The 24728-nt window shown below is 36.8% G+C and overlaps 4 protein-coding genes across 4 annotated transcripts in view; 3 read left to right on the top strand and 1 right to left on the bottom strand.

Moving 5' to 3' along the window:
• Positions 1-1522: 1522 nt before the first annotated feature.
• LOC130871708 (keratin-associated protein 20-2-like) overlaps positions 1523-24728 on the bottom strand; it is a 114184-nt gene continuing 90978 nt past the window's right edge. The window contains exons 4-5 of the mRNA XM_057765269.1: positions 2862-2945; positions 1523-1804 (exon numbers count right to left, since the gene is read on the bottom strand). Coding sequence (XP_057621252.1) covers positions 1523-1708 — 186 coding nt within the window. The 5' untranslated portion in view covers positions 1709-1804; positions 2862-2945. The remainder of the gene's footprint in view (positions 1805-2861; positions 2946-24728) is intronic.
• LOC130871711 (keratin-associated protein 20-2-like) lies at positions 9405-9560 on the top strand. The gene has a single exon (XM_057765271.1). The coding sequence runs from the start codon at positions 9405-9407 to the stop codon at positions 9558-9560; it is 156 nt and encodes a 51-aa protein (XP_057621254.1).
• On the top strand, positions 12098-12259 carry LOC130871709 (keratin-associated protein 20-2-like). The gene has a single exon (XM_057765270.1). The coding sequence runs from the start codon at positions 12098-12100 to the stop codon at positions 12257-12259; it is 162 nt and encodes a 53-aa protein (XP_057621253.1).
• LOC130871707 (keratin-associated protein 20-2-like) lies at positions 20928-21116 on the top strand. Its single transcript, XM_057765268.1, has one exon. The coding sequence runs from the start codon at positions 20928-20930 to the stop codon at positions 21114-21116; it is 189 nt and encodes a 62-aa protein (XP_057621251.1).

The raw sequence follows: 24728 nt of genomic DNA, 5'->3' as shown, positions 1-24728 counted from the left end.
CTGGAAACTGATAGCTGCTAAAAGATAGTTTCTTTAGGCAGGTAACCCTGGGTAGGTCCCATAGATAGCCCTACATCACAGGGTGTATAGGCAGCACAATTCAAATAAGTATGTTTAATAAAATTTTATTACTATACCACAAAGAAAGGAGAGATTTTTTTTTTCTGAAAATGCTAGATCAACATAAAAGAGACTCAAAGTAGTATGCTCAGGGAAAGAAGTGGGGGAGGGGTGCTCTGGGAGAGAATTGGGAAGAAGGGTAAATATGATCAAAAGACAGTTTATGAAATTCTCACAGAATTAATGTTTAGTCTCAGAACCAATTTGGTTATGACTTTCAAAACAGACAGCAAAAATGAAAAGTCACATTGTATCCAACTAAGACTCTTTACACAGCAGAACAATCCATAACTGAAAAGAAAATCAATATACACAAGAAATAGGGGATTAATAATCAAAATGAGATAGTATCTCCAACTGAGCAACAGGAAGACAGCAAACAATGTTCACAATGTCAGGGACTGGAAGAGACAATTTTCCAAAGGAAATCTTAGATGGCCAGAGGGAGAAATTAGGGTCCATTTCACTAAAATCTCAAAATTTCAAATCCAAGTCACAATAAGACTGTAGCTGCTAATAAAATGACTCTTAGAAAGCACATGGGTATCAGAGGACATGTGAAGGGAAGCAAACCCTCTCTTCTGCGAGAGCGTGTGTGATGGCAGCCATTATAGAAAACACTGTAGGCTCTTCCTAAGATATTCATAAAAATAACTTGTGATACTTCTGACATCTTAACTAGAAGACAAAGGATTTGACCCCAGAAAAATATCAGAACTACCAAATTCATTGGGACATTACTCAAATTGCAAAGATGTGGGAACAACCCAAATGTCTATCAATAATAGATGAATGTTCAAAGAAAACATTTCATTCCCTCTCTCCTTTTCTTTCTTACTCTTTTGATTTCTTCCTATTTACCCACAAAAACCCACACAGTTGTGACCAGCAGATAGGAGTACACAGACATACATCCAATATTGATGGAGACCACTAAACAGAGCCAAAGAAATCAATATTTTTAGTGACTAGTTTATTTAAAAGGAAATTATTTTAATACAATAGGTAATAATTTAACTAAGTCTCATTTTTCAAAGATGTTATGAAAACAATTTTCTTTGTCAAAAATCAGGTGCCCATAGGTGTGTGAATTAATATCCTGGTCTTTGATTTGGTTCCATTGGTCCTCCTGTATGTTTTTATGTCTGTTTTCAGTACTGTGGCTCTGTAGTAGAGTTTGTAGTCAGAAATTGTGATGCCTCCAGAAGTTCTTCTGTTGTACAGGATTGTTTTGGCTATCCTGGAAGCTGGCACACTGTTGACATGCAGATGAGGAATATGATGTTCATGCTGTATTTTGTTTACTTTTCCTCAGATAGTTTAGAATAAGGACGGATTTTATGACAAATTTTTAAGAACTTCTGATGTGAAGAAAGTTGGAGTGAGCAGCTGTAGATTCTCCTCAGTAGAAACCACGGGACCAGTACCTTCTATAGCACAGTGGGCGACAGCAGCCATAACCATAGCCACCATAGCCACCACAGCCATAGCCTAGGCCACCATAGCCATAGCCTAGGCCACCATAGCCATAGCCCAGGCCTCCATAGCCATACCCCAGGCCTCCATAGTATCCGCCATAGTAACACATGGTGTTAGGAGTGGGGTATTTAGAGGATAATAAGCAGTAGGGTCCTTCAGTCTGCGTGTCCCCATCTGCCAGACCTTTTATACACCTGGGTTGTTCCTGGGGAAAAAAACCACAGGAATTATAGAGTCACATGTCTGTGCAATGTGCTTCAGAAACATCAGGAGTTCCATGATTTACTGGATATACAAGGCTGCATAGGTGAGATGACTGTGCTCCTATATTAGAATTCCACAGTCAAATCATGGGACTTTAAGGTGGAAGTGGACATGGGAGAAATCAGAGTTGCAGGGGGGAGAGAGGTGGGAATGAGGTAAATACAGTATCTACTTATGAAATTCTCAAAAGACAAATGATTTAAATTTATTCTAAAGAAATAAAGTCCTTGTTGATTTCTCAGCACTCTATTCTGTATTTATTCAAGTGAATTTGTGTGGCCTGATTTTATTATGTGATACAAATCAACTTATGAGGAGCTAAGATAATTAACTCCTTTTAACCCTTTTTTGATATACGGAAGGGCAGTTCCATTACTGCACTTTGAAAAAAAAATACTTTCATTAAATATAGACCTATCCTTTGGGATATCTCTTCCCTAATTGCAATGAAAGAGGCTTGTCTTTTAAGAACAAGAAATTAAATTTTAATATAATGAAATTGTTTGTTGCTGTAATTTGTTCATATATGCTTCCATAAGTCATAGATGTATATGTTCTATGATCAATTTGGGTATCACTCTCCCATCTAACATTTATTCTGTTGCTTCATACAACAGAATATGTTGGGCTGCCACTCATTTTTCTGTGTAGAAGACTTTCAGTGATTCCTCACACATATGAATACATTGTTAATAGAGTTTTTAAAAAACTGGTTAAAAAAGAGATTATTTTGTCTATTTTTGGAAGATAATGGCCTAATCCATATAAACAAATGCATATGCAAACGTGTGTGGGGTGACTTATTTGATTTATCAAATCTACTGTTGTTTAAATTGACTAAGGAAGCTTTGGGAATTATAACTTCCACGGGAATCGAAATACATAGCTATTAGAAATATACAAACAAAGTGATTTTTGTAACATATTTAAAAAGGAACAGTTGCCAAAGTTCATGTAATGTTTACTAATAGAAATGAAGTAATTTAGCATCTGCCAACCTTGTAGCTCTGAGTCTCTCTCAGAAACCTGTCACGGAAGAATCATCCACAGATACTCCCAGCAGGTATTGGGGCTGCAGCTACCTGTCAGTAGGCACACAAGGGAGAAAGGAAAAGGAGGGGAAGTGGAAACTGTCAACAGAGAATACAGTATTTAGACACTTCAAACACATCATATTACTACTTTTGTTTCACAAAGCAGAATGCTTTTGATTTCTGGGCATATGAAACTTAGGCTTGGAACATTTCGTGACTGAATTTAAAATGTTTGTGACATTATGACATTACTCAAATTAGATATGCACATATAAAACTCACTAATGGTAACATTTTTTCTATCCTAACAAATATTTAACTAGAGAGGAATCAAAGGCATAAATGTAAAAAATAATACTAATGATTTTTTTCTATTATAATATCCAATTATAACAGAACTATATGTTTAAAATATTATACTCTTTCTTCAACAGATTTTCTTCATGAAAATCAATTAATCATAAATTACTGGATTTACAATATTTACACACACACGGGATTGAATTCTAAGACAGTAGTATGTGTATTGTTCTGATTCTAAACTTGCAAGATGTCAACCCTTGTAGTTTGTACTGTTTTATAGCCTAGAGCTGCAAAGCCTCAGACTTTACTACTTTTCACCATTGTCTCAGCTGTTGTTTATCTTAAATATTCAAAAAAATTTAAAGTCATATTCAACATTCCTGCAATACCAGCAAAGATTATAGAAAAGATTTACTGAAACTGCTGATCATCTGAGGACTCCTGCAGCTTACCAATATTAAACTTTGCCATATAAAAGCAAAAGATTGAATCTCTTTCAGCATTATTTTATACTTTTTACTTCTCTCATTAAATGTCTTCTTTATTATTTTTGCATTAAATTCATATACAGGTTATCCACTGTTAATGTACAACATAAAATAAATACTTCTATATTCATCCTGAAAAGAAAGTATATGCACTAAAAGAAGAATATGGAAAATAATATTACTTAGGAGACACCAGACCTTGCATAATAGGAAACTTACATCTCTAAATAGATATTGCTTACTCACAGAAACGACAGTCTATCTACGCTTGCACCAGGTCATAGCTTGACCCTTGTTCTCTTCCTTTAACACACCACTGCCGAAGATATCTGAACAGGCCAATAAAGGCACCAGACCCATGCCGGGGTTGCTGGGGAAATCTCTTATCAGTTATTTGTATTAGAATTGAGACATGATCAATATCTCAGTCTTGAACAGAGCAGACAACAATGTGGATTTCAAATTTAAAAAATTATATATTTACACAAGGGAAGACACCCATTTAAGGGATCATTAACAAACAAGTACATGGAAAATTCCATGGTTCAAAATAAAGTCACCAAGATACCAACTAGCAAGGTACTGCCTAACAAATTTCAAGGTGAAAAAAGTGATGGCAGTAAAACAACAAAGGATTTACAGACATTCTACATTAAATATTCATGGGTAGTGCTTATCTAGAGGACATAATTATTTACATATTAATGATGAATAGGTTTTTTGTTAGCTTTGTAGCTACTCTAATGTCTCTGGTCATGAACTCTTCACAGAGACACTAATAAATCCTAAATGCTCATACTGCTGTGGAATGAAAAGTGTATAACAAAATAGAGTAAAAAGCTCAGGACAAAGTGCCTCCCATGAATACTTGTCATAGACATTAAACTAACAAAAACATAGTGTTTCATGGTTGGACATTCATATATCACAAACTTTCCTGTTAAAGTTATCTGCAGGTTTTTGGGATCCTGACATAATGTCAAAAGGATTCTTAACTATGAAAGCATCTGTGTCCCTGATAAACTGTGCGTCCTAAAAGTTTAAAATATGAATTAATGTCAAGCATGAAGCTAACACCTTCCTGTGGCTTGCCCTTCCCACCATGTAAATTGTTGAAAAATTGTGGGCAGCTGGTGACATTCACAAAGAGGAAAATGCAATCTGCTCAATTGAACCCTTCCACTTTCAAAGCCATGAGCTATTTATGGCTGCTATTGTGGTGTCCTGTATTATGGCTATGGCAAGTATGGATACAGCTGCTGTCCCCATGTTGCTGCTGGAGTTACTAGGCCTACAGATTCTACTGAGTCTGGAGCTGATCGGCCTGTAGAACTCCTTCTTCTACTATCTCCTACATTTTCAAAATGTTTGTCCATGACATAAATAATTTATTTGTCTTGAAGAACAGTAAAAATAAAAACATCACGCTGCTGCTTAATCTTTCAATGTGTCACACTTAGCAAGCTTCACATATGAGATTTAAGCATGCATAAAGCATGTTTTATTTGAGGAGTTATTACTTTGGCATTTGTTAAAAATACATAGCTTCAAAGAGAAAATTCTCTTTCCATCACTTAACTTTTTTTTGCAAAACATGCAACTTGTGTGTCCAGTTTTCTCTGTTGTTTAAGGCCCATTTCTCTTTATGTGTTTTTTCATGATTATGTGAAGGGACTGGTTGAAGTCTTGGGTGAATATGTATTAAGCACATGAGCATACACAAGTCAAGGATACCAATGCTTCAGACCCATAGGAATGGCAAAGGCTCCCTGGGTCAAGCTCAGAGAAATAATAAGAACTTCCATTGCCACAAGAACAGATACTGATAGTGTGTGCAGAAAGCATCTCTATTGCCTGCTGCTGGACACCGTTCCCCACTAAGATTGTCTAACCTACCTCCTTTCTCATGATTTCTCTGATGCCTGCAGCTGGAGACTGGTCCCCACCAAGATGACCTAAGCTGCCTCCTCCTCTTCCATGCTATCTCAGCACCTGTTGTTGAGTTTCAGAGAACATGTCCCACCTGATTCCAGATCTTCTGTATGTGTGACTCTGAAAGCCTTTCATGGCTTCAATCTTGTCACCTCAGTTAAACCAATCCTAAGCCTTGCAAGTCACAGCACTCAGAAGCAGATTTTCTAGAAGTAAGTGCACACATTTAGAGAATGCATATTTTATTCTAATGTATGGAATCAATTTGTGTGACAGGTAATGAGGTGAACTCAATTCATCACCACATAGCAGAAGGCTCAGCTCAAGCATGGCCTGTCCTTCATTAAACCTTCCTGTCACTCTAAAAAAAGTGATGTTGTTTGATTTATATACATCACTTTAGATAACTCCCTTCAGTTAAAAGTAGATTAATGAATAAATTATCCTGAGTATAATATGAAAACACTTATATCTTTTCACTAAGATAGAAAAAGACTACCTGCAGGATATTTTGCATGTGCCCTCATTGTAACTCAGCCTTACTCATTATGACCTTTATATTTCAATCATTTCTTCTTCAACCACCTGATCACAAGTCAGGCAGAATAACATGCAAATTACTGTAGTTGAATACACGCTATGCTTGTCTTTCTGGGTCTGGGTTCCCTCACTCAGGATGAATTTTTCTAGTTTTATCCATTTGCCTGAAAATTTCAAGATGTTCTTGTTTTACTGCTGAATAATACTCCATTGTGTAAATGTACCACATTTTCTTTATCCATTGTTCAGTTAATGGGCATCTAGGTTGTTTCCAAGTTCTGGCTATTACAAATAATGCTGCTATGAACATAGCTGAGCAAATATCCTTGTGGTATGATTGTGCATTCTTTGGGTAAATTCCCAAGAGTGGTATTACTAGGTCTTGAAGTAGATTGATACTCAGTTTTCTGAGAAACAGCCATACTGATTTCAAAGTGGCTGTATAAGTTTGCACTCCCATTAGCAATGGAGGAGTGTTTCCCATACTCCACATGACCCAACCTAGAGGGAATTCACAGACTGTGGACTGACAGCTGGGAACCTACATGGGATCAAACTAGACCCTCTGAATGTGGGTATCAGTTATGTGCCTAAATCTGTTAGGGGAGGGTAACGGCAGTAAGAGCAGCATCTATCCCATGTGCATAAACTGGTTTTTTAGAGCTCATTCCCTATGGTGATGCTCAGCCTTGATACTGAGGGGAGGGGCTTGGTCTTGCCTCAAGTTGGTATGCCAGACCTTGTTAACTCCCCAAAGAAGGACTTTGAGGAGTGGATGGAGAATGAGAAGGGGAAAGTGGGGAAGGGCAGGAGAAGGGGAGGGGGAATTGAGTTGATATGTAAAATAAAAAGTGAATGTTTTAATAAAAAAACAAAAAAATATAGTTTTTTAAAGGAACAACTTTAAACACACTTTTTTCTAATTGTTGCTTTAGATTTTCTGTGAATAAGTATCTTTCAGTACCTGAATCATGTATCTTTGTTATCAAATGAGAGAAGAAAAAATAAAAAGTAGACCAATTCTCTCTTCTTAGAAAGTAATTACAGCTACACAAAAGCAACCAAAAACAAAAGGGGACTTCAGAGAATGAGGCTGTGTTGGAGGAGTCCCCAACCACACAATTAGAAAGTCAATGTGATGCCTCTATGAAATTCACATGAGGTACAGTCACATTTATAGTTTTGTGATACATGGTTACCTCAGTCACATGATGGAAGAAGTAGAATGGGGAGAGATATAACAGTGAAATGAACAGTAGATGCTATAACTGAAAAAACTGGAGAATCGTGACAAAGAGAACTTGTAAATTATTTTATATATCTGAACCTTTCTTTGTTGATATATACATCTTAACATAAACTTAAACTGAGCCAAACATTTTAAAGGAAAAGACTAAAGTCAATATCTATTAATAAGCTCTATCTTAATAGCTTGTATAAAATACCCTTTGTAACTCTGGACATCTCATATCAAAACATCTATGATGGTTCCATATACTAAGGTTTTAAATGATACACAACTGATAATTATCACCAGAGATATATATGATATAAGTATATGGGTATATAAGAGATAGATAGATAGATAGATAGATAGATAGATAGATAGATGATTGATAGATACATAGATTATAGATAGATGATAGAAAGATATATGCACATTTCACTCAATTCATTGTCATAACTATGTGCTCAATGCCTACAAGAGCAAAAGTAAATAAGAGGGAGAGAGTGCTTCATCATATATATGCATTTGTGACTAATTTCATATTCAAAGAAAACAAAGTCTACCACTGACAGAGATGGTATCTGGAGAAATGTGATACTCAGCCACTGTAAAGTAAGAGGGAGAGGGGCTGCTTAAGAAGTCCTCTGACATCTACCCTTATGTAAATTATACCTCATCTGTATAGATATCTCCATTTTGCTGTTAAACTTATTATACTACATTTTTATGAGATGGTATCACTCTGTATCTCAGCTTGGCCAAGAACTCAGGACAGTCTCAAATCATCTAGCAGCAGCTCTCGCCTCAGCCTCCTGAAGGCAAAGCAGAGAGGAGCAGCAGTGTTGAGAGGAGGCTGCTGTGGGAGAGGGAGGTGTGAGAGGTGATGAAGGCACGTGGGAGAAGGAAGGGAGAATGAATGAGTGAGAGAGAGTGGGTAAACAATGAATGATTGAGATCAAAGAAACATGAGTGTATGAATGAGTGTGAGAAAGAGCTGTGTGAAAGAGCTGCTGCTACCAGAGGAGCTGTGCCTAAGAACTGTGTAAAGTGTTATACGGTGAGAGGACATGTAAATGAGATGGATAGCTGTGGCGGTGTGGGGGTTCTGTGACTGTGTGTAGGCAAGGAAGATGAAACTGTATAGAAAAGAGATACAAAGGAGAAATCTATGGAATAGAAAGATGTGCTGTCATGTGGAAAGATACATTATAATTGAATATTGAAATATGTAACTGGGCAGGAAAGGAAGGGTTCTATGTTAAGAGATATTGTCAAGAAAGAGAGACTATTTAGGTTAAAGTAAAGGAGAAAATAACCATCAGAAAAGTGTGTGCTTGTTCCTTGTTTTTTAGGTTACCATCAGAAAGCGTGAGTTTCCTTGTTTATCCCTCAGATAGAAAAGTCTAGTCCCTGCTGCCTTTGTGGATTTTCTCACATACTCCAGTCCTGACTTCTGGGGACTGGCCCTCAAATAGTCAACAATAATCATTGAGTTCAGGATAATTCTGAATTATGCATATGTAAGATGTACACAGCCACTGAGTTAACAATAACAAACATAAAATTCAGAAAATAAGTTCTTCAAGATATATTTACACTACATTAACAAAACAATACTCTTTTCCTATAGAATATTAAAAAATAAATGAATATTAAAAACATAAAAATATTTTACTTATTTAAATTGTATCACAGAGTACATTTATAAATATTTAATAAGGTACATATAAAATGAGACAGTCTTAAAAATAGAACCAGGATAGAATTAGAGTCCCATGGTTTGACCTTGGAACCCTGACATAGGAGCACAATTATCTTAGTTATGCAGTCTTGTCTGTCCAGTATATCATGACAGTGTGATATTTTCTCAAGTATGGTAAAGAGATGTATGATGCCACAATGCCTGTGGTTTACCCCAGCAACAACTTAGGTTTATAAAAGGCCCTGGGCAGATAGGAACACCCAGACCCGCGGGACCTACTGCTTATCTTCTCTGAACAGTCCACTTCTGGCACCATGTGTTACTATGGCAGCTACTATGGAGGACTGGGCTACGGCTATGGTGGCCTAGGCTATGGCTATGGCTGTGGCTATGGTGGCTATGGTGGCTATGGTTATGGTTGTTACCGCCCACTGTGCTATAGAAGGTACTGGTCCTGCGGCTTCTACTGAGGAGATTCTATATCTGCTCATTCCAAATTTCTTCACCTCAGATGTTCTTAAGCATCTTCATAAATTCCAACATCATGATTAGCTATTTGATAAAAAAAAGAAATGAAATACAACGTTGCTACCAAATTACTTATTTTCAATTTGAAGGCATGAATATTTGCAGAAAGCTATTTCTTGTCATCATAATACCTGAGAAAGAGTGTTCCCCTTGCATTCTTACCTTTTCCTTGAACATATATGCATTTAAATAAACTTTTTCCTTGAAATATTGTTTTAATAAATGTTGAATTATGTTTATTCATTTATATCTTATGTGTTACATATGTGTAATTGTGTATAAATGGGAGAGGGGTTGAGAGAAAGAAAGAGAGAGAAAAAAGGGAAGGAAGGAAGGAAGGGGAGAGAGGGAAAAGGAGGGAAGGGAAAGGAGAGAGAGGGAGGGAAGGGGAGGAGGCAAGACGAAAGGAGAGAGAGAATGGGGAGGGAGGGAGAGAAAGAAGGAAGGGAGGTAGTGAGGGAGAGAGGGAGGGAGGGAGGTAGGGAAAAGAATGAAAGAGAGGAAGGAAGAAAGAGAGAGAGAAAGAAAAATAGAGAAAGACAGAAAGAAAGGATGGAAGGCCAAAAGAGAGGGAGGGAAGGAAGAGAGGGAGAGGGAGGGAAGGGGAGAAAACAAGAGGGAGAGAAAGGGAGGAAGCAAGAAGGAAGGAGAGGGAGAGAATGAGGAGGGAGGGAGAGAAGGAAGGAAGAGAAAAAATGAAAGAGAGAGAAAGGAAGGAGAGAGAGAAGAGTGAGAGAAAGAAAGAAAGAAAGAAAGAGAGAGAGAGAGAGAGAGAGAGATGTTCTCTTTAAGCATTCTTCTACTGGTAGATTTTTTTAATATCTTCATAGTTTCGCTAATGCAGAATGTCTCTAATAACAAACCCCTTTGTTTGCTAGTTAAATGTTACTTCTCCAAATATGTTTGGAATATCCAAAATGCCTTCCATGGCTGTCATAGTATCCATCCTCACAGTACACAGGCTTCCCTTAACTGCACAAGTTCTCTAACACCAGTCTTCTTTCTAATGTTCATTTTATTAACAACTATAAAGAGCAATCTCATTGCAATTTTGACTTACAATTTTGAAAATGCCCCCTTGGCCATCTGTAGATTTTCTTCTGAACTGTGTTGGTAATAATTCTCTAACAATTATAACATTGGTGTATTTGTAGATGTTCCATGCAATTTCAGTTATTGAATTCCCATTCTTTGTATAGAGCAGTGCATGGATTGCCCTGCTGTGCCAAACCTCTTAGATGGGTACAAGCAGACAATTCTATTTTCTTTCTGTTGCTTGTGCTTTTAAAGTCACAGCCAATCACTTATGAGACTAAGAAAAGAATCGCTTCCACTATGTATTCCTTTTTGCTACCAGTTCTTGGCAAACCTCATATGATATATTTGGATAAAAGTAATGTCTTTCCACATCTCTTCTCAGACCTCCTAATTTATGTCCAACCATCATTGGGTTCTTTTTTCTCTTAAACTAGTCTAGTCCAATTTAGGATGCCTATACCCTCAAGGATGGGTAACCATCTCCTGGAGTGTGGTTGACTTACTCGGGGCCACAACCCCAAAAGAAGCTGACTCTTCACTGACTGGCAGATATCAAATGACAGCAGCTCCTTAGCTAAAAGTAGAAATGCATACCTGCCTCACAACTCCAAATTGGAACTTCATCTGGTTTGAGATCTTATGCAAGCACTTACAACTTCTGTGAGTTCATACATTGAACTGCTTTCTGTTTGGGAAAAATTTGTTTACTTATAGTCATGTATTGTCCCACAACTATATCTAATCTATCCCTACCACTGTTGTGTATGTGGTGTGTGTGTGTGTAAATGTGTGACTCTCATTATGTGTACTTGGTCCAGTTTTCAATCTCAGAATTAATAATGATCTACCACAACAAGGCATGGCTCTGAGACAAGTTGAGAGGTGCACAAATCTATGAGTATAACATTGGGACTCCCAATACATCAATGTAAGATGGCAGATATCCACCAAGTAAAAATAACATAACCAATTCTTAGTTAGGGTTCAGGTGAAAGACTCAAAGAACATATTCCTCCAGGTAAGATTCATTCCAAAATAACAAAACAGAAGGGGAAAACTGATCTTTCTATGGAATAATAAAAATGCAGCATATGTAAAAAGTAGAAAACTATTTATTTATATCATCTGAGAGAACCCCATGATGTTCCATTAAACTGTGTGAAGAATTATGACTTCGAGACTTGAAAATTACATTATATCTAATATTTGACTATGGGACCTGAGTTAAGAGCACAATAATCTTAGCTATGCAGCCTTGTCTGGCCAGTAAATCTTGGAACTCGTGATGTTTCTGAAGCACAGTGCAGACATGTGACTCTATAATGCCTGTGGTTTTCCCCAGGAACAACCCAGGTATATAAAAGGTCCCTGGGCAGATGGGGACACACAGACTCAAGGACCCTACTGCTTATTATCCTCTAAATAACCCACTCCTAACACCATGTGTTACTATGGCGGATACTATGGAGGCCTGGGCTATGGCTATGGTGGCCTAGGCTATGGCTATGGTGGCTATGGTGGTTATGGTGGCTATGGTGGCTATGGTTATGGCTGCTGTCGCCCACTGTGCTATAGAAGGTACTGGTCCTGTGGCTTCTACTGAGAAGATTCTATAGCTGCTCACTCTTTCTTCACTTCAGATGCATTTAAATCTTCATAAATCCCATTATTATGAATTATGAAATTCACAGTTCAAACTATCTGAAGAATAACAAATGAAATACAATTCTACATATTATTATTCTTTGATTTTCTTGCACATGTGCAGCAGCGATCTTGTCATCATAATGTAAAATGTAGCTCTTTGAGTCTTTTATCATTCTATGAGAATAAATGCTTTTAAATAAAGTATTTTTTTTAAAAAAAAACAGTTTTCCTAAAGTCTTTCAAAATGTGAATTGTGCATTAGTGTATATATATACATATATATATATATATAGTCACAATTGTGTGATTGTGTATAAATGGAAGATAAACAAAAAAAGAATGTGAGAGACTATGGAAGGGAAAGAATGGGGGAGGAAGGAGGGAAAGAAGGAAAAGAAAGAAGGAAGAAGGAAGAGGATGGAGCAAATAGAAGGAAACGTTCTCTTTAAACATTCCTCTAGTTGTAGACATTTTACTACGTTCATATTCATGCTATTGTGACACCACAATGAATTTGTTAGTGCAAATATTTCTTTGAGATTGAATCTTTTTGACTGCTAGTTAAATTTTGAGAATGAAAACAAGATAATTGTCTGACTGTCTTGGGTGTAGTGTCCACAGTATCTTCTAGAATGACTGTAACCACTCACATTTAATGGTTTACAAGGTTCCCAATGGTGTGGGACAATTCCATATTCTGTCAATTATATCTTAAATAAACACTGATTGGCCAATAGCCAGGCAGGAAGCATAGGCAGGAAAACCAGACAGGAAGTAGAGGTGTAGCAATGAGAACAGGAATATTCTGGGAAGAAGGAAGCTCTTTCCCCAGTGCTGTCTCAACCACCTAAAAAGCAAGATGTGACCTGCCCTGCTGAAAGGGTACTGAGCCATGTGGCTAACATAGATAAGAATAATGGATTAAGATAAGTTATAAGAGCTAATACAAAGCCTGAGCTAATGGGCCAATCCGTTTTGTAACTTATGTAGACCTTCTGTGTGATTCTTTGTGACCTAATGACTATGGGAACCAGGTAGGACAGAAACCCCCACAAGCAAGGCCAAAATGTTACATCCCTTTACTTCCCCTGTTTTCTAAAGCCCATTTTCTTCCTAATATCCTTTTTATTAACAACTATGTGGAAATATTTTATTGTGACTTTGACTTAGAATTTTGAAAATTCACCATTGATCATCCATAGATTTTCCTTTGGAAAATATTTATGATAATTCTCTTATTATTTTCATGTCATGGAACATAGTGCTAGGCTGGCAATCTGTATACCATAGTGATCTGCCTGTTTTCTAGACCTCCAGCACTGGAGTCTAGGAATGTGAGTACACCCCCTCCCTCCTTTTTCTATGGCTTCTGGGGATTTTAAACCACACTTCCATGTTTGCACAGTAAGTATTCCTATCCACAGACACATCTCCACAGCTGTGAGAGAAACTCATAAAGTTACCTGCCTACTTTCTCTGCAATGATCACATGACCATGATTTCAAAAGAAGTTCATAAATATGACCTTGGTTCACGTACAAAACAATAATGCCTTCCATTAAACTTTAAGACCTCTAGATGGGGTCTCTAAGGGAAACATACAGTAGTACCTACAGTTTATGAACACTAAATGGTCTTGTATTTTTAGATGATCTTAAAGGAGCGTGTAATAAAACAAAGTGCTTAGGAATAAACCAAATACATTAACAGAAGATGGCAACTATCAACCATGTTGTAAATAATATAAGCATTGGTTCAGAAGAAAGACTCAAGAAGTATGTCCCTCAAGATAAGATTTATTCCAAAGTAGGAAACAGAAGAAAAATAATCCACCTTCTTTCCCAAACTAAAAAAAAAATGCAAACAGGATACAACTATGTGATAATTTAAATCATCTGACAGAATCATGTCACATATTCACTAATCTACAATGAAGAACAGTGTGGAGAGTAGAAAATGAAATCAGATTCCATGATTTCACTAAAGGACCCTACAGGAGCACAGTTAACTCAGTTATTCAGCCCTTTATGTCCAGTAGATTATGACATTCATATTTTCCGAAACACAGGGCAGAGATGTATGACAGTGCAATGCATATGGTTTTCCTCAACAACAGCTACTCGGGTATATAAAAGTCCTTGGCAGATGGTGACATGCAGAATGAAGAAACATACCACTAGCCTTCAGATGAACGGTCCTTGCCTGAAACAATGTCTTACTCTGCCAGCTACTATGGAAGCCTGGGCTATGGCTATGGCAGCCTAGGCTGGGGCTATGCCTGTGGCTATGGGAGCTGTTGTGGCTATGGTGCCTATGGTGACTATGGTTATGGCTGCTGCTGCCCACTGTTCTATAGAAGTTACTGGATTTATGGTTTCTACTGAGATTCTACAGCTGCCCAGAATGTTCACTGTAATCTGCTATCTTACTAAAGTGCCTGTAAGTTTTTCACTTCAAGAACTCAAACAACTTCAAACAGTCTAGCTTTATAACCAAATGTGTGAGGAAAATAAATGAAATTTAGCATGCCCAGCTCGTCCCCACACCTTCAACTGAACTGTATGAGCATTTTTGGTTTGGTACCATCTTCAAAATGTTGTGTCATATGATAAATTATGACTCTCAACTTAGGTATACAAATATAATAATTATCAAATAAAGATTCCCCTGTGCATATTGATTTATTGTAGTTTATTAAACATAATTAGCCTCCATATGTTGGCACATTTGTATCTGTTTAGTCCCATGTGTGTAGTCACATAGGAGAGGGATGAGTGAAATAAAGAGGAGAGGTAAGAGACAGAGTGGGAGGAGGAATAAAGGAGTAAAATGGGGAGGAAGTGAGGGAGAGAGAAGAATGAAAGGGAAAGAGAGAGAGAGAGAGAGAGAGAGAGAGAGAGAGAGAGAGCAGGGAGTAGTTCATGGTATGATATTTTCTGCCACGGCTCTGCCAACTCACATTCCCACCAACAGTGGAGAAGGGTTCTCTTTTCTCTACATACTCTGTGACACCCAACTTTCTTCTTTCTATATTAGTCATTTTACAATTGAGGACTGCCATTTTGTCTCGATCTGTATTTGCTTCTCTAAGATATTAGTGGAATAGAACACGATTGTGCCTTTCTGGGCTTTTGTATGTTGTCTTTCAGTAATGATCTTTTATAATTCTCTGTTCATTTTAACACCGCTTTATTTTTTTTTGGCTGTTTAGCACTGTGCATATTACAAATATGCAAATATTTTGTTTATTAATAACTTATCTGATGTATTTGTTTTTTTCCCTTGTGTAGATACTTTAGTACAGTGAATTATCTGTTGGACAAAGGATCCATAGTTGGATGAATTAAAAGTTGTCTATTCATGGTTTTGTCTGTTCATGGTTTTTCCTCTTGTATGTGTAGCATGCCCATCACCAACTAAGCCATCTCCTGTTCCCTTGAAGTAGTATTTCAATATAAATATAAATATAAGTATAGTATTATCTAAACCCAAAGTCACACTACTTGTGTTGGTGAAGGCTGTTTGTTCCTGGCCACTCAATCTGTTGTCATATGCTACTTGTTTGTTTTCTGCCTTGCAGACCTGAAATAATCACATAGAAGCTATATTATCTTCAATAATGTTCAGCCAAGGCTTTGTGGGAGCCTAGGCAGTTTGGATGCTCACCTTACTAGACCGGGATGGAGGTGGGTGGTCCTTGGACTTCCCACAGGGCAGGGAACCCTGATTGCTCTTTGGGCTGACGAGGGAGGGGGACTTGATCGGGGGAGGGGGAGGGAAATGGGAGGTGGTGGCGGGGAGGAGGCAGAAATCTTTAATAAATTAATTAATTAATTAATTAAAAAATAAAAAAATAATAATGTTCAGCCAATAGCTTAAGCATATTTCTAGCTAGTTCTTATATTCTAAACTAACCCATCTGCATTAATCTGTGTATCACCATGAGGTCGTGGCCTACTGGCAAAGTTTTAGCAGGCTCTAATGAAGCTATCTGTCTCTTGTGATAGCTACATGGCTTCTCACTGACTCACCATAATCTCTCTCTACATCCCTGTTTGGATTTTCCACCTGATTTTATTCCGCTAAGCCATTGGCCAAAAGCAGCTTAATTTATTAATCAATAAAAGCAACACATATACAAAAGGACTGCCCACACCATACTTGGCTAGAGGAAACCCAAATATATGCTATAGAGTTGTATTTTTGTAATAATTAATTTTCCCAGCTTCTTGCCCCTGACCACTCTTCTTAGTGTCAAGTGTATAGATTTATAAACTTTAATTTATTCAAGATATTAATCACTAATATGATGAATAGTTAGTAAAGAATTCCTCCACATTTCATTACTCTTGTAATGACTTGCAACAGGGTTTATTTAGTTTGTGTGTGTGTGTGTATGTGTGTGTGCATGTGTTCGTGTGTGCATGTGCAATTGTTTGGCTTTGTTTACATGCTATCATGTATTACCATGCTGTCATGCTCAGTATTATCTTCTGGATCATTGCAGCTATTTCCTGAAAATATATTTTAGAGAATTTTACTTGTGTTTTCTGCTAAATTTCTCAAATTTGACCAAAATTAAGAATGTAAGTCCATTTGAAGTTATCTTCTAGTTCCTTCCTTGTACACATAGATGTTATACTTTCCCATCACTATTTATTCAAGGGAAATTTATTTTTTTGAAACATAGCTTTTTGATACCTTTGTTAAAAATTAAGTAAGGAGCGTGCTGTGGATTTAGTCCCAGACTTCCTGTATTTTTCCATTGAACCTCATGCCTGCTTTAGTGCTAGCAGCATTTAGTATCATTAGCTGTGGTTCTGTAGAACAATCTGAGATCAGCTATTACATTGCCTTCAACATTGCTCTTTTCTTAGCATTCTATTTTTTGAGTATTAGAGTGCTCTTAGTTTTCACATTCCTTTTTGTATTGTGTTGTCCATTTCTGTTAAGAATGTAATTAAGATTCTGATAAAGGCCACATTAAATTCATCTATTAATTTAGTAAATATAATTCTTACATTACTAATTCTGACAATCTGCAACCATGGATTTCATTCAATTATTTACTGTCTTCTTCAGCTTTTCTTCAGTTCTTTAAAGTTTTCATTATAGAGGTTCTTTAACTACTCATTAGATTTAGACCAAGATAATTTATAAACTATTATGAGTGAAATTGTTCTTTGGTTTCTTTTTTGAGTTTTTTTGAAGATTTATCTTTATTTTTCATTATTAAAAACAATTTTTAAATTTAAACATTTTCATCATATACTTCCCCTCTCCCAAAACTTCCAGATTCTCTATCCAATCCAACATTAAGTTCTTTTTCAATAAAACAAACAAAAACCCAATACAATAACAAAACTCCTCCAAACAAAGAAAACAAAACAAAATCACATTAAAAAGAAACATACATACACACACACAATCATACACACACAAAACAAAACAAAACAAAATCCAGTGGAATCCAGTTAATCATTGGTCATCTATTCCTGACTATAAGCCCTGTCCTAGTTGATATACTCAGTGTCACTCTATTAGAAAAAACTGATTTTCCTTCCAGGCAGGTAGATGTGGTAGTTTCGTTGTTAAACTTTATCATAGTAGCTAGGATTTCATTCATTCAATCATTCATTTTTTAAAAAAATATAACATGAAATATAATAAAATAAAACAAAAACTGTCACATCAAAATTGACTATGACAAACCAAAAGAAAGAGAAAGCTCTCCACAAACTGACAGCAGAGCCTCATTGCTGAAGACAATACCTACAAAACTGTTGTAAGAAGACCACTTGTTTTCTAGCCACCCGGCAGCTCAGACCCAAAATAATCGCATAGAAACTATATGATTACTGCTTGGCACATTAGCTCTAGCTTCTTATTGGCTAACACTTATATCTTAATTTAACCTATTTCCAGTAATCTAAGTATTGTCATGTGGCTGTTGCTTACTGAATAAAGATTTCAGCATCTGTCTCCAGTGGGTTTCTCTCTGACTCTAACTTGATGGAGGAGTTAATTTCATTGGTTAAATAAAGAAACTGCCTTAGCCCTTTAATAGAAGAGAAAATTAGGTAGGCGGAGTAGACAGAACAAAATGCTGGGAGAAAGAAGCCGAGTCAGTGAGTCGCCATGATTCTCCCACTCCAGACAGATGCAGGTTAAGATCTTTCCTGGTAAGCCAGCTCATGGTACTACACAAAATATTAAAAATGGGTTAGATCAATATGTAAGAGCTAGCCAATAAGAGGCTAAAACTAATGGGCCAGGCAGTGATTAAAAGAATACAGTTTCCGTGTAATTATTTTGGGAAAAGCCATGCGGATGGCCGGGTGCTGGGGACGCAGCCCTGCCATTCATATTACAACACTAACTCCTTTCTCCCAGCATTCAGTTTAGTTTTCCCTAAGTTCTTCCCTATCAATGGGCCAAAACAGTTTCATTATTCACCAATGGTATTCACAGCATACAGAGGGGAATCCCACATCAAACAACTCATTAAAGATGGAGCTGTCAAGTCAGTGCTCCCATGGAGCCTTCACTCCTACACTACATCATCTTTGGTGCAGGAACACACTCTACATACTCTCAAAAGAGAAATGTAAACAGCAGCCCATCTACAACCCTTTAACTACATTCATGTACTGCCTGCATGACAAGCTAGGGCAGTGGTGGCACAAAGTAGTGGCATCAAATCCTTCCCTTGAGGGTTCAGGGAAACTCACAGAAGAGAAGGCAGAAATAGTGTAAGAACCAGAGGGGATGGAGGACACCAGTAGAAAACGTCTCTCTAAACCGACTGAGAAAAGCTCATACAAACACATAGAAACTGAACCAGTATGCTCAGGGCCTGCACAAGTCTGCATGAGGGTGTGTGTGTGTGTGTGTGTGTGTGTGTGTGTGTGTGTGTGTGTGTATTGTGACTTCCAGTTTAGTGTTTTTATGGGAATCCTGAGTGTGTCAACATGTGGAGCTCTGATAATTGTGCCTTCTTTGGTTTCTTGACAGGCTCATTAGGGCTATGTAACTATTCTAAAGATTTTTATATGTTGATTTTTGTAGCCTGTTTCTTAAGGCTCAAAGTGTTTACCAATTTTCAGAGTTTCTTGTGGTTTCTTTTAGTTTCCTTAAACACAGCACTATGGCCTCTAAATATATACCTCTTTGACCTCTTTCTTTTCTACTTAATAGGTAGTTATTTATAGAGCTAGCCCCCGTAAATTAAGAATGGAAACCTCTTCTCCTGGAATTACTCAGTTCCTACACTTAGAGGTCTGGTACCTTTCCTATAGATGTGTTTGTTTGACTGTCAAACTCATTCTCTGATTTTATATTTTTTCCAAAATTTATTTTTCTTTTGCTATTTCTTTCATTTTTGAGATTGTATGACTACAGCATTTCCTCATTCTCTATTATCACTCCAAACATCCCATATACCCATCCTTGCTCTCCTTCCAATTTATAACTTATGTTTCATTAATTGTTGTTATATGAATATAACTATTGGTATATGCATATGTATTTAAACATACAACTTACTCAGACTGTATAATATTACTTGTATGTATCTTAAGAAGGTTATTGTGTTTTGTTTAAATGTATTTTAAGGAATGTTATTATATGTTTCTTGGTGATTTGGTTTCATTGTTTACACCACCTCTTGTTCCACCAGCTACAAACTGACACACAAAGAAAGAATCCTTAGATTGTTCCCTTTTAATGAATTCAGGCACATTTTTAGGGAGAACAATACTGTTGGTAGCACCTATTATTTTGTTCATGCTAGACAAAATCTCCAGCACTGATATAATCCCAGAACTTCTAAAAAATTATTCAAGGGACATGATACTGCTATAGCTGCAGTGCCATTTTGAAAGACAATGTGACTTCTAATTAACAACAAAAAAAAACTGTATCTAAAAGTTGATGTTGGAAACCAAACTCATTGATATATGTTTAAGAATAAAGTCTAAAATACTACCATATGAGACATGAGACAAAGAGAAGCATGTCTGACAATTATTAAATGGTCATTGATTTTTTCCAGAAAATTAAAATCAACATGTATAAGAAATACACTAACAACAACTGATGACATGTTTATATAAGATGTAGATCACCAACAACAACCAGATCGTGCTTCATTAGCGAGTTCCAGGAAATTTATTCACTGAGATACAATATATTCTATAATAACAAAACAAGCAAAAACAAAGAAATCAGAAAGAAATTTACCTATGAAATCCTTAAAGAAAACAGATATCAAAAGTAGACAATTATTTTATGTGCATTATATAACAGGGTCAGGCCATTTATACACAATAAGCTAAATATATATTAAGCTAGAGTCTTGGAAATATACCCAGACCCTCATTTTGACACCCATGATTTGATCACGGGTTCAGGACACAGAACATAATTATTTCAGGTATACAGCTTGGTAAATACAGTAAAATATGCACTTGTGATGTTTTTCTGAAGCACAGTGGAGAGATGGATAACACTGCAATACTTGTGGTTTTCCCCAAAGACACACAGGTATATAAGGGCCTCTGGCAGATGGGAACACACAGACTTGAAAAGCCTACTGCCTAACTTCTCTGAACACTCCTGACACCATGTGTTACTATGGCGGATACTACGGAGGCCTGGGCTATGGCTATGGTGGCCTAGGCTATGGCTATGGCTATGGCTGTGGCTATGGTGGCTATGGTGGCTATGGTGGATGTGGTAGATATGGTGGCTATGGTTATGGCTGCTACCGCCCGCTGTGCTATAGAAGATACTGGTCTTACGGCTTCTACTGAAGAGTTTCTGATGCCCAGTCTTCCTGACTAGAAAAGCTTCCAAGTATTTTCACATTAGGGACACATACATATTTTCAAAACTTCTAACTTTAGACCAAAATACCTGAAAAATCATTGAAACACAATCTGAACATCTAATTCCTCCTCTTCAGTCAGACTAATTTCTGCAAAAATGTTTTATCTTCATCATGATCTGCAAATTGTTTTCAAATTTAACTCTCAATCTTTGTGTAAAAATGTTTGTATTCTCAAGCAACTAAAAGATTAAACAGTGCAAAATAATTTCTGTATACTTTGTGCTTTTGTATCTGTTTGTCACATGTGGGGGCGGTTGTGGAAAGGTCAGAGGGGAGTGAAGGAGAGGAAGATGGAGTGGGAGAAGAACAAAGGAAGAAAATAAGGTTGGAGAAGAGGACATCAGAGAGAGAGAAACATATCCTTTCAGGGGTCTTAGATGGGTATTTGGTTGTTTTTATAACTTGAATATTATAAACAATGGAATAATAAAGTTGGCAGTACATTATATCATTAGGATTCAATAATTTAATCTAGTTATAATAACAGTAGTGTAACCTCTAGATATTCTGTCACTTCCCTCTATGTTTGCAAGCATGATGGATATTATTTTCTGTCATGGTTGTACCAAGTTATATTCCCATCAACAATGGAAAAGTTTTATCCATGTGCTCTGTAACATTCATTTTTTCTTTTATTTCTCTTTTATTGATTGAGCTCTACATTTTTCTCTGCTCCCCTCCCTGCCTCTCCCCTCCCCTTCAACCCTCTTCCAACATCCTCATGCTCTCAATTTACTCAGGAAATCTTGTCTTTTTTTAATTCCCATGTAGATTAGATCTATGTATGTCTCTTTTAGGGTCCTAATTGTAGTCTCCGTTCTTTGGAATTGGGATTTGTGAGCTGGGTTTTTTTTTTGCTTTATGTTTAAAAACCACTTACGAGTGAGCTCGTCTGATAATTGTCTTTGTGTCTGGGTTACCTCACTCAAAATGATGTTTTCTAGCCCAATACATTTGCCTGCAAATTTCAAGATGTCGTTATTTTTTTCTCCTGTGTAGTATTCCATTGTGTAAATGTACCACATTTTCCTTATTCATTCTTTGAACAATGGGCATTTAGGTTGTTCCCAGGTTCGGGCTATGACAAACAATGCTGCTATGAACATAGTTGAGCACATGTCCTTGTGGCACAATTGAGCATCCTTTGGATATATACCCAAAAGTGGTATTGCTGGGTCTTGAGGAAGGTTGTTTCCTAATTTTCTGAGAAATTGCCACACTGACATCCAAAGTGGCTGTACCAGCTTGCATTCCCACCAGCAATGCAAGAGTGTTCCCTTTACCCCACAACCTTGCCAGCATAACATTCATCTTTTTAAACAAGGGTTACCTAACAGTTGTTGGGTGCAATCTCATCTTGATCTTGATTTACATTCTGCACTATTAGTAGAACATTACTGGGTTCACTTGTCCATCTGTAGCTTTTCATTTGCAAAATGTCTGTTCTAATTCTTGTCTCATTTTGGCATTAGTTTATATTCTTTTGGCTGTTTACCTTAGCTATACATATCCTATATTAATTTTGTTTATTCATCCCTTGCCTGATATTCTTGTTTTCTTCCTCTGCATGGAGTTTCTTTGATACAGTTAATGGTTCCGTTCTTCAGAACTTTCTTAGTTGATACATGAAAAGTTGTCTGTTTTCATTTTATTTTCTTATGTATGTGACAACTCTGTGTGTTTCAGAGGTGTTCATGTGAATGTGTGTACACAGGTACATGTGTATGAGTGTGCTAACATGGAAAGGTTTGAAGTTCAGGTCTTTCTCAGTTGCTTTCCAATTTACATATTGAGGTAAAGTCATTAGAGCAGGAATCTCGCATTCTAGCTAGTCTGGCAATCAGACTTGCTTCAAATGATACACAAGGTTAACAGGTGAACTGCTACACTCAGCTGACCTTGAGAAGTCTATACTTGGTTTCATGCTGATATTTCATACTCACTGGCCATTTCATTTAGTTCTCATTCATCCCACTATTACCTGCCTTCCCCTACCTCTTTTTTGCTTTCATGGTTCATTATTGCAATAGTCCCTTGTTTTCCCATCCCTCTGATATGTTCTTGTCTCATGGAGCCCTTTCTGGTTGAATGATTTATTATGTCAGAGTGTGCAAGGAAATACACACATGAACACACACACAAACAATTTAAATATAGGTTCTGTACATGGCACAAGTTATGCAGCATTTGACTTTCTTTTTAAACTTTTACTATAAAGATATTTTCTAATTTAAAAATGCATTAATTATAAAAATCAATACAATGTGATTTAAAGATAGTCATCCCCTCAATTTTTACCCTTATTATCTTTATTTCAACCCAATTTTGAGATTATTATTTTTGTTTTACTTTCTTCCATGAAGTCCAGTTTGTGTTGTCCAGCTTGTCTTGGAATTGGAATTGAGGCCTGCTTTCGTGTGCAGCCAGACTATCAGAGGTTACATCACTAATGAAAATTAATCTTCCAGAAGCTGCCAAACCCTAATGACCTTTCAGTTATTGGGAGTCCAACTCCCTCCTCCTTCCAAGAAGGAGGAGGTTGAGGGATGTACTGATCTAAGGGTGTGACAATAAGTCATTAGTAATCATCTTGATGGTATTTCCATTTAACAGAATAATCAGTATTGGGTTCTCTACTAGGACCTGTAAAACTGTGGCTTTTTATTTTTATTATAATTTAATTCTTTCTGAATATGTAGGGATGGGAGATATGCATATAGCATATCATGAACCTGGAAGTCAGAGGAAAATATGAGACTGGGTCCTCTTCTTCCACCTTATAGGACACTTAGATAAACACAGATTCAAGCATGGGTGTCATGTGCCTTTAGGTAATGAGTCTTCTCATCAGCCCAGTCATGCAATCTTCATCAACATTTCAATCATATTCTAACAGAATTATTAGACAATACAATCCTAAAGATCATGTGAAAGCACAAAATAAACCTAGTATACTAAATAATACAAAGCTGAAAGGAAGATGCTGGACCTACCACCAAACCTGATCTCATGTTAAATACAGAGCCATAGTCATGAAAGCTAATTGACAATAGCACAAGAAAAAACATACAAAATTTGAAAGACATGTATAAAAGGAATACATTCAAAATAAAACCAAAATGAATTTGTGTAGATATTAACTATCACTAAGTCACCAATAACCAGATCATTTTTATTAGGGAGACTAGGGGAATACATTCCTACTGATAGAATTACTCTATAATTAAAGAAAGGAAAGAAAAGGAAAGGAAAGGAAAGGAAAGGAAAGGAAAGGAAAAAGAAGACAAAGACCTGCGGAGTATTATAAAACAAACAGACATAAAAACAGAGAGTAATGTTTCAGTGACTGCCTTAGAGACACAGTAGAGTTTTCTAAGCATTAAATAAACTAAGTACAGAATGAGGAAGAGTCTTGAAAACAGTAATAGAATATCATGTTAAAACCTCATGATTTGACCATGGGTTCCCGACATATGAGCACAATTATCTCAGTTATGTTGATTTGTTTGTCCAATAAACCATGGCATGCTGATGT

The sequence above is a fragment of the Chionomys nivalis genome, chromosome 3 (genome assembly GCF_950005125.1).
Source record: "Chionomys nivalis chromosome 3, mChiNiv1.1, whole genome shotgun sequence".
Classification (NCBI taxonomy): Eukaryota; Metazoa; Chordata; class Mammalia; order Rodentia; family Cricetidae; genus Chionomys; species Chionomys nivalis.
The sequence above is the reverse complement of the archived record's forward strand: the minus strand, read 5'-3'. Positions and strand labels throughout refer to the sequence as shown.

Bases quoted from the DNA above. Each gene is read 5' to 3' on its own strand.
- LOC130871709 (XM_057765270.1), top strand. From the start codon at position 12,098: ATGTGTTACTATGGCGGATACTATGGAGGCCTGGGCTATGGCTATGGT.
- LOC130871707 (XM_057765268.1), top strand. From the start codon at position 20,928: ATGTGTTACTATGGCGGATACTACGGAGGCCTGGGCTATGGCTATGGT.
- LOC130871711 (XM_057765271.1), top strand. From the start codon at position 9,405: ATGTGTTACTATGGCAGCTACTATGGAGGACTGGGCTACGGCTATGGT.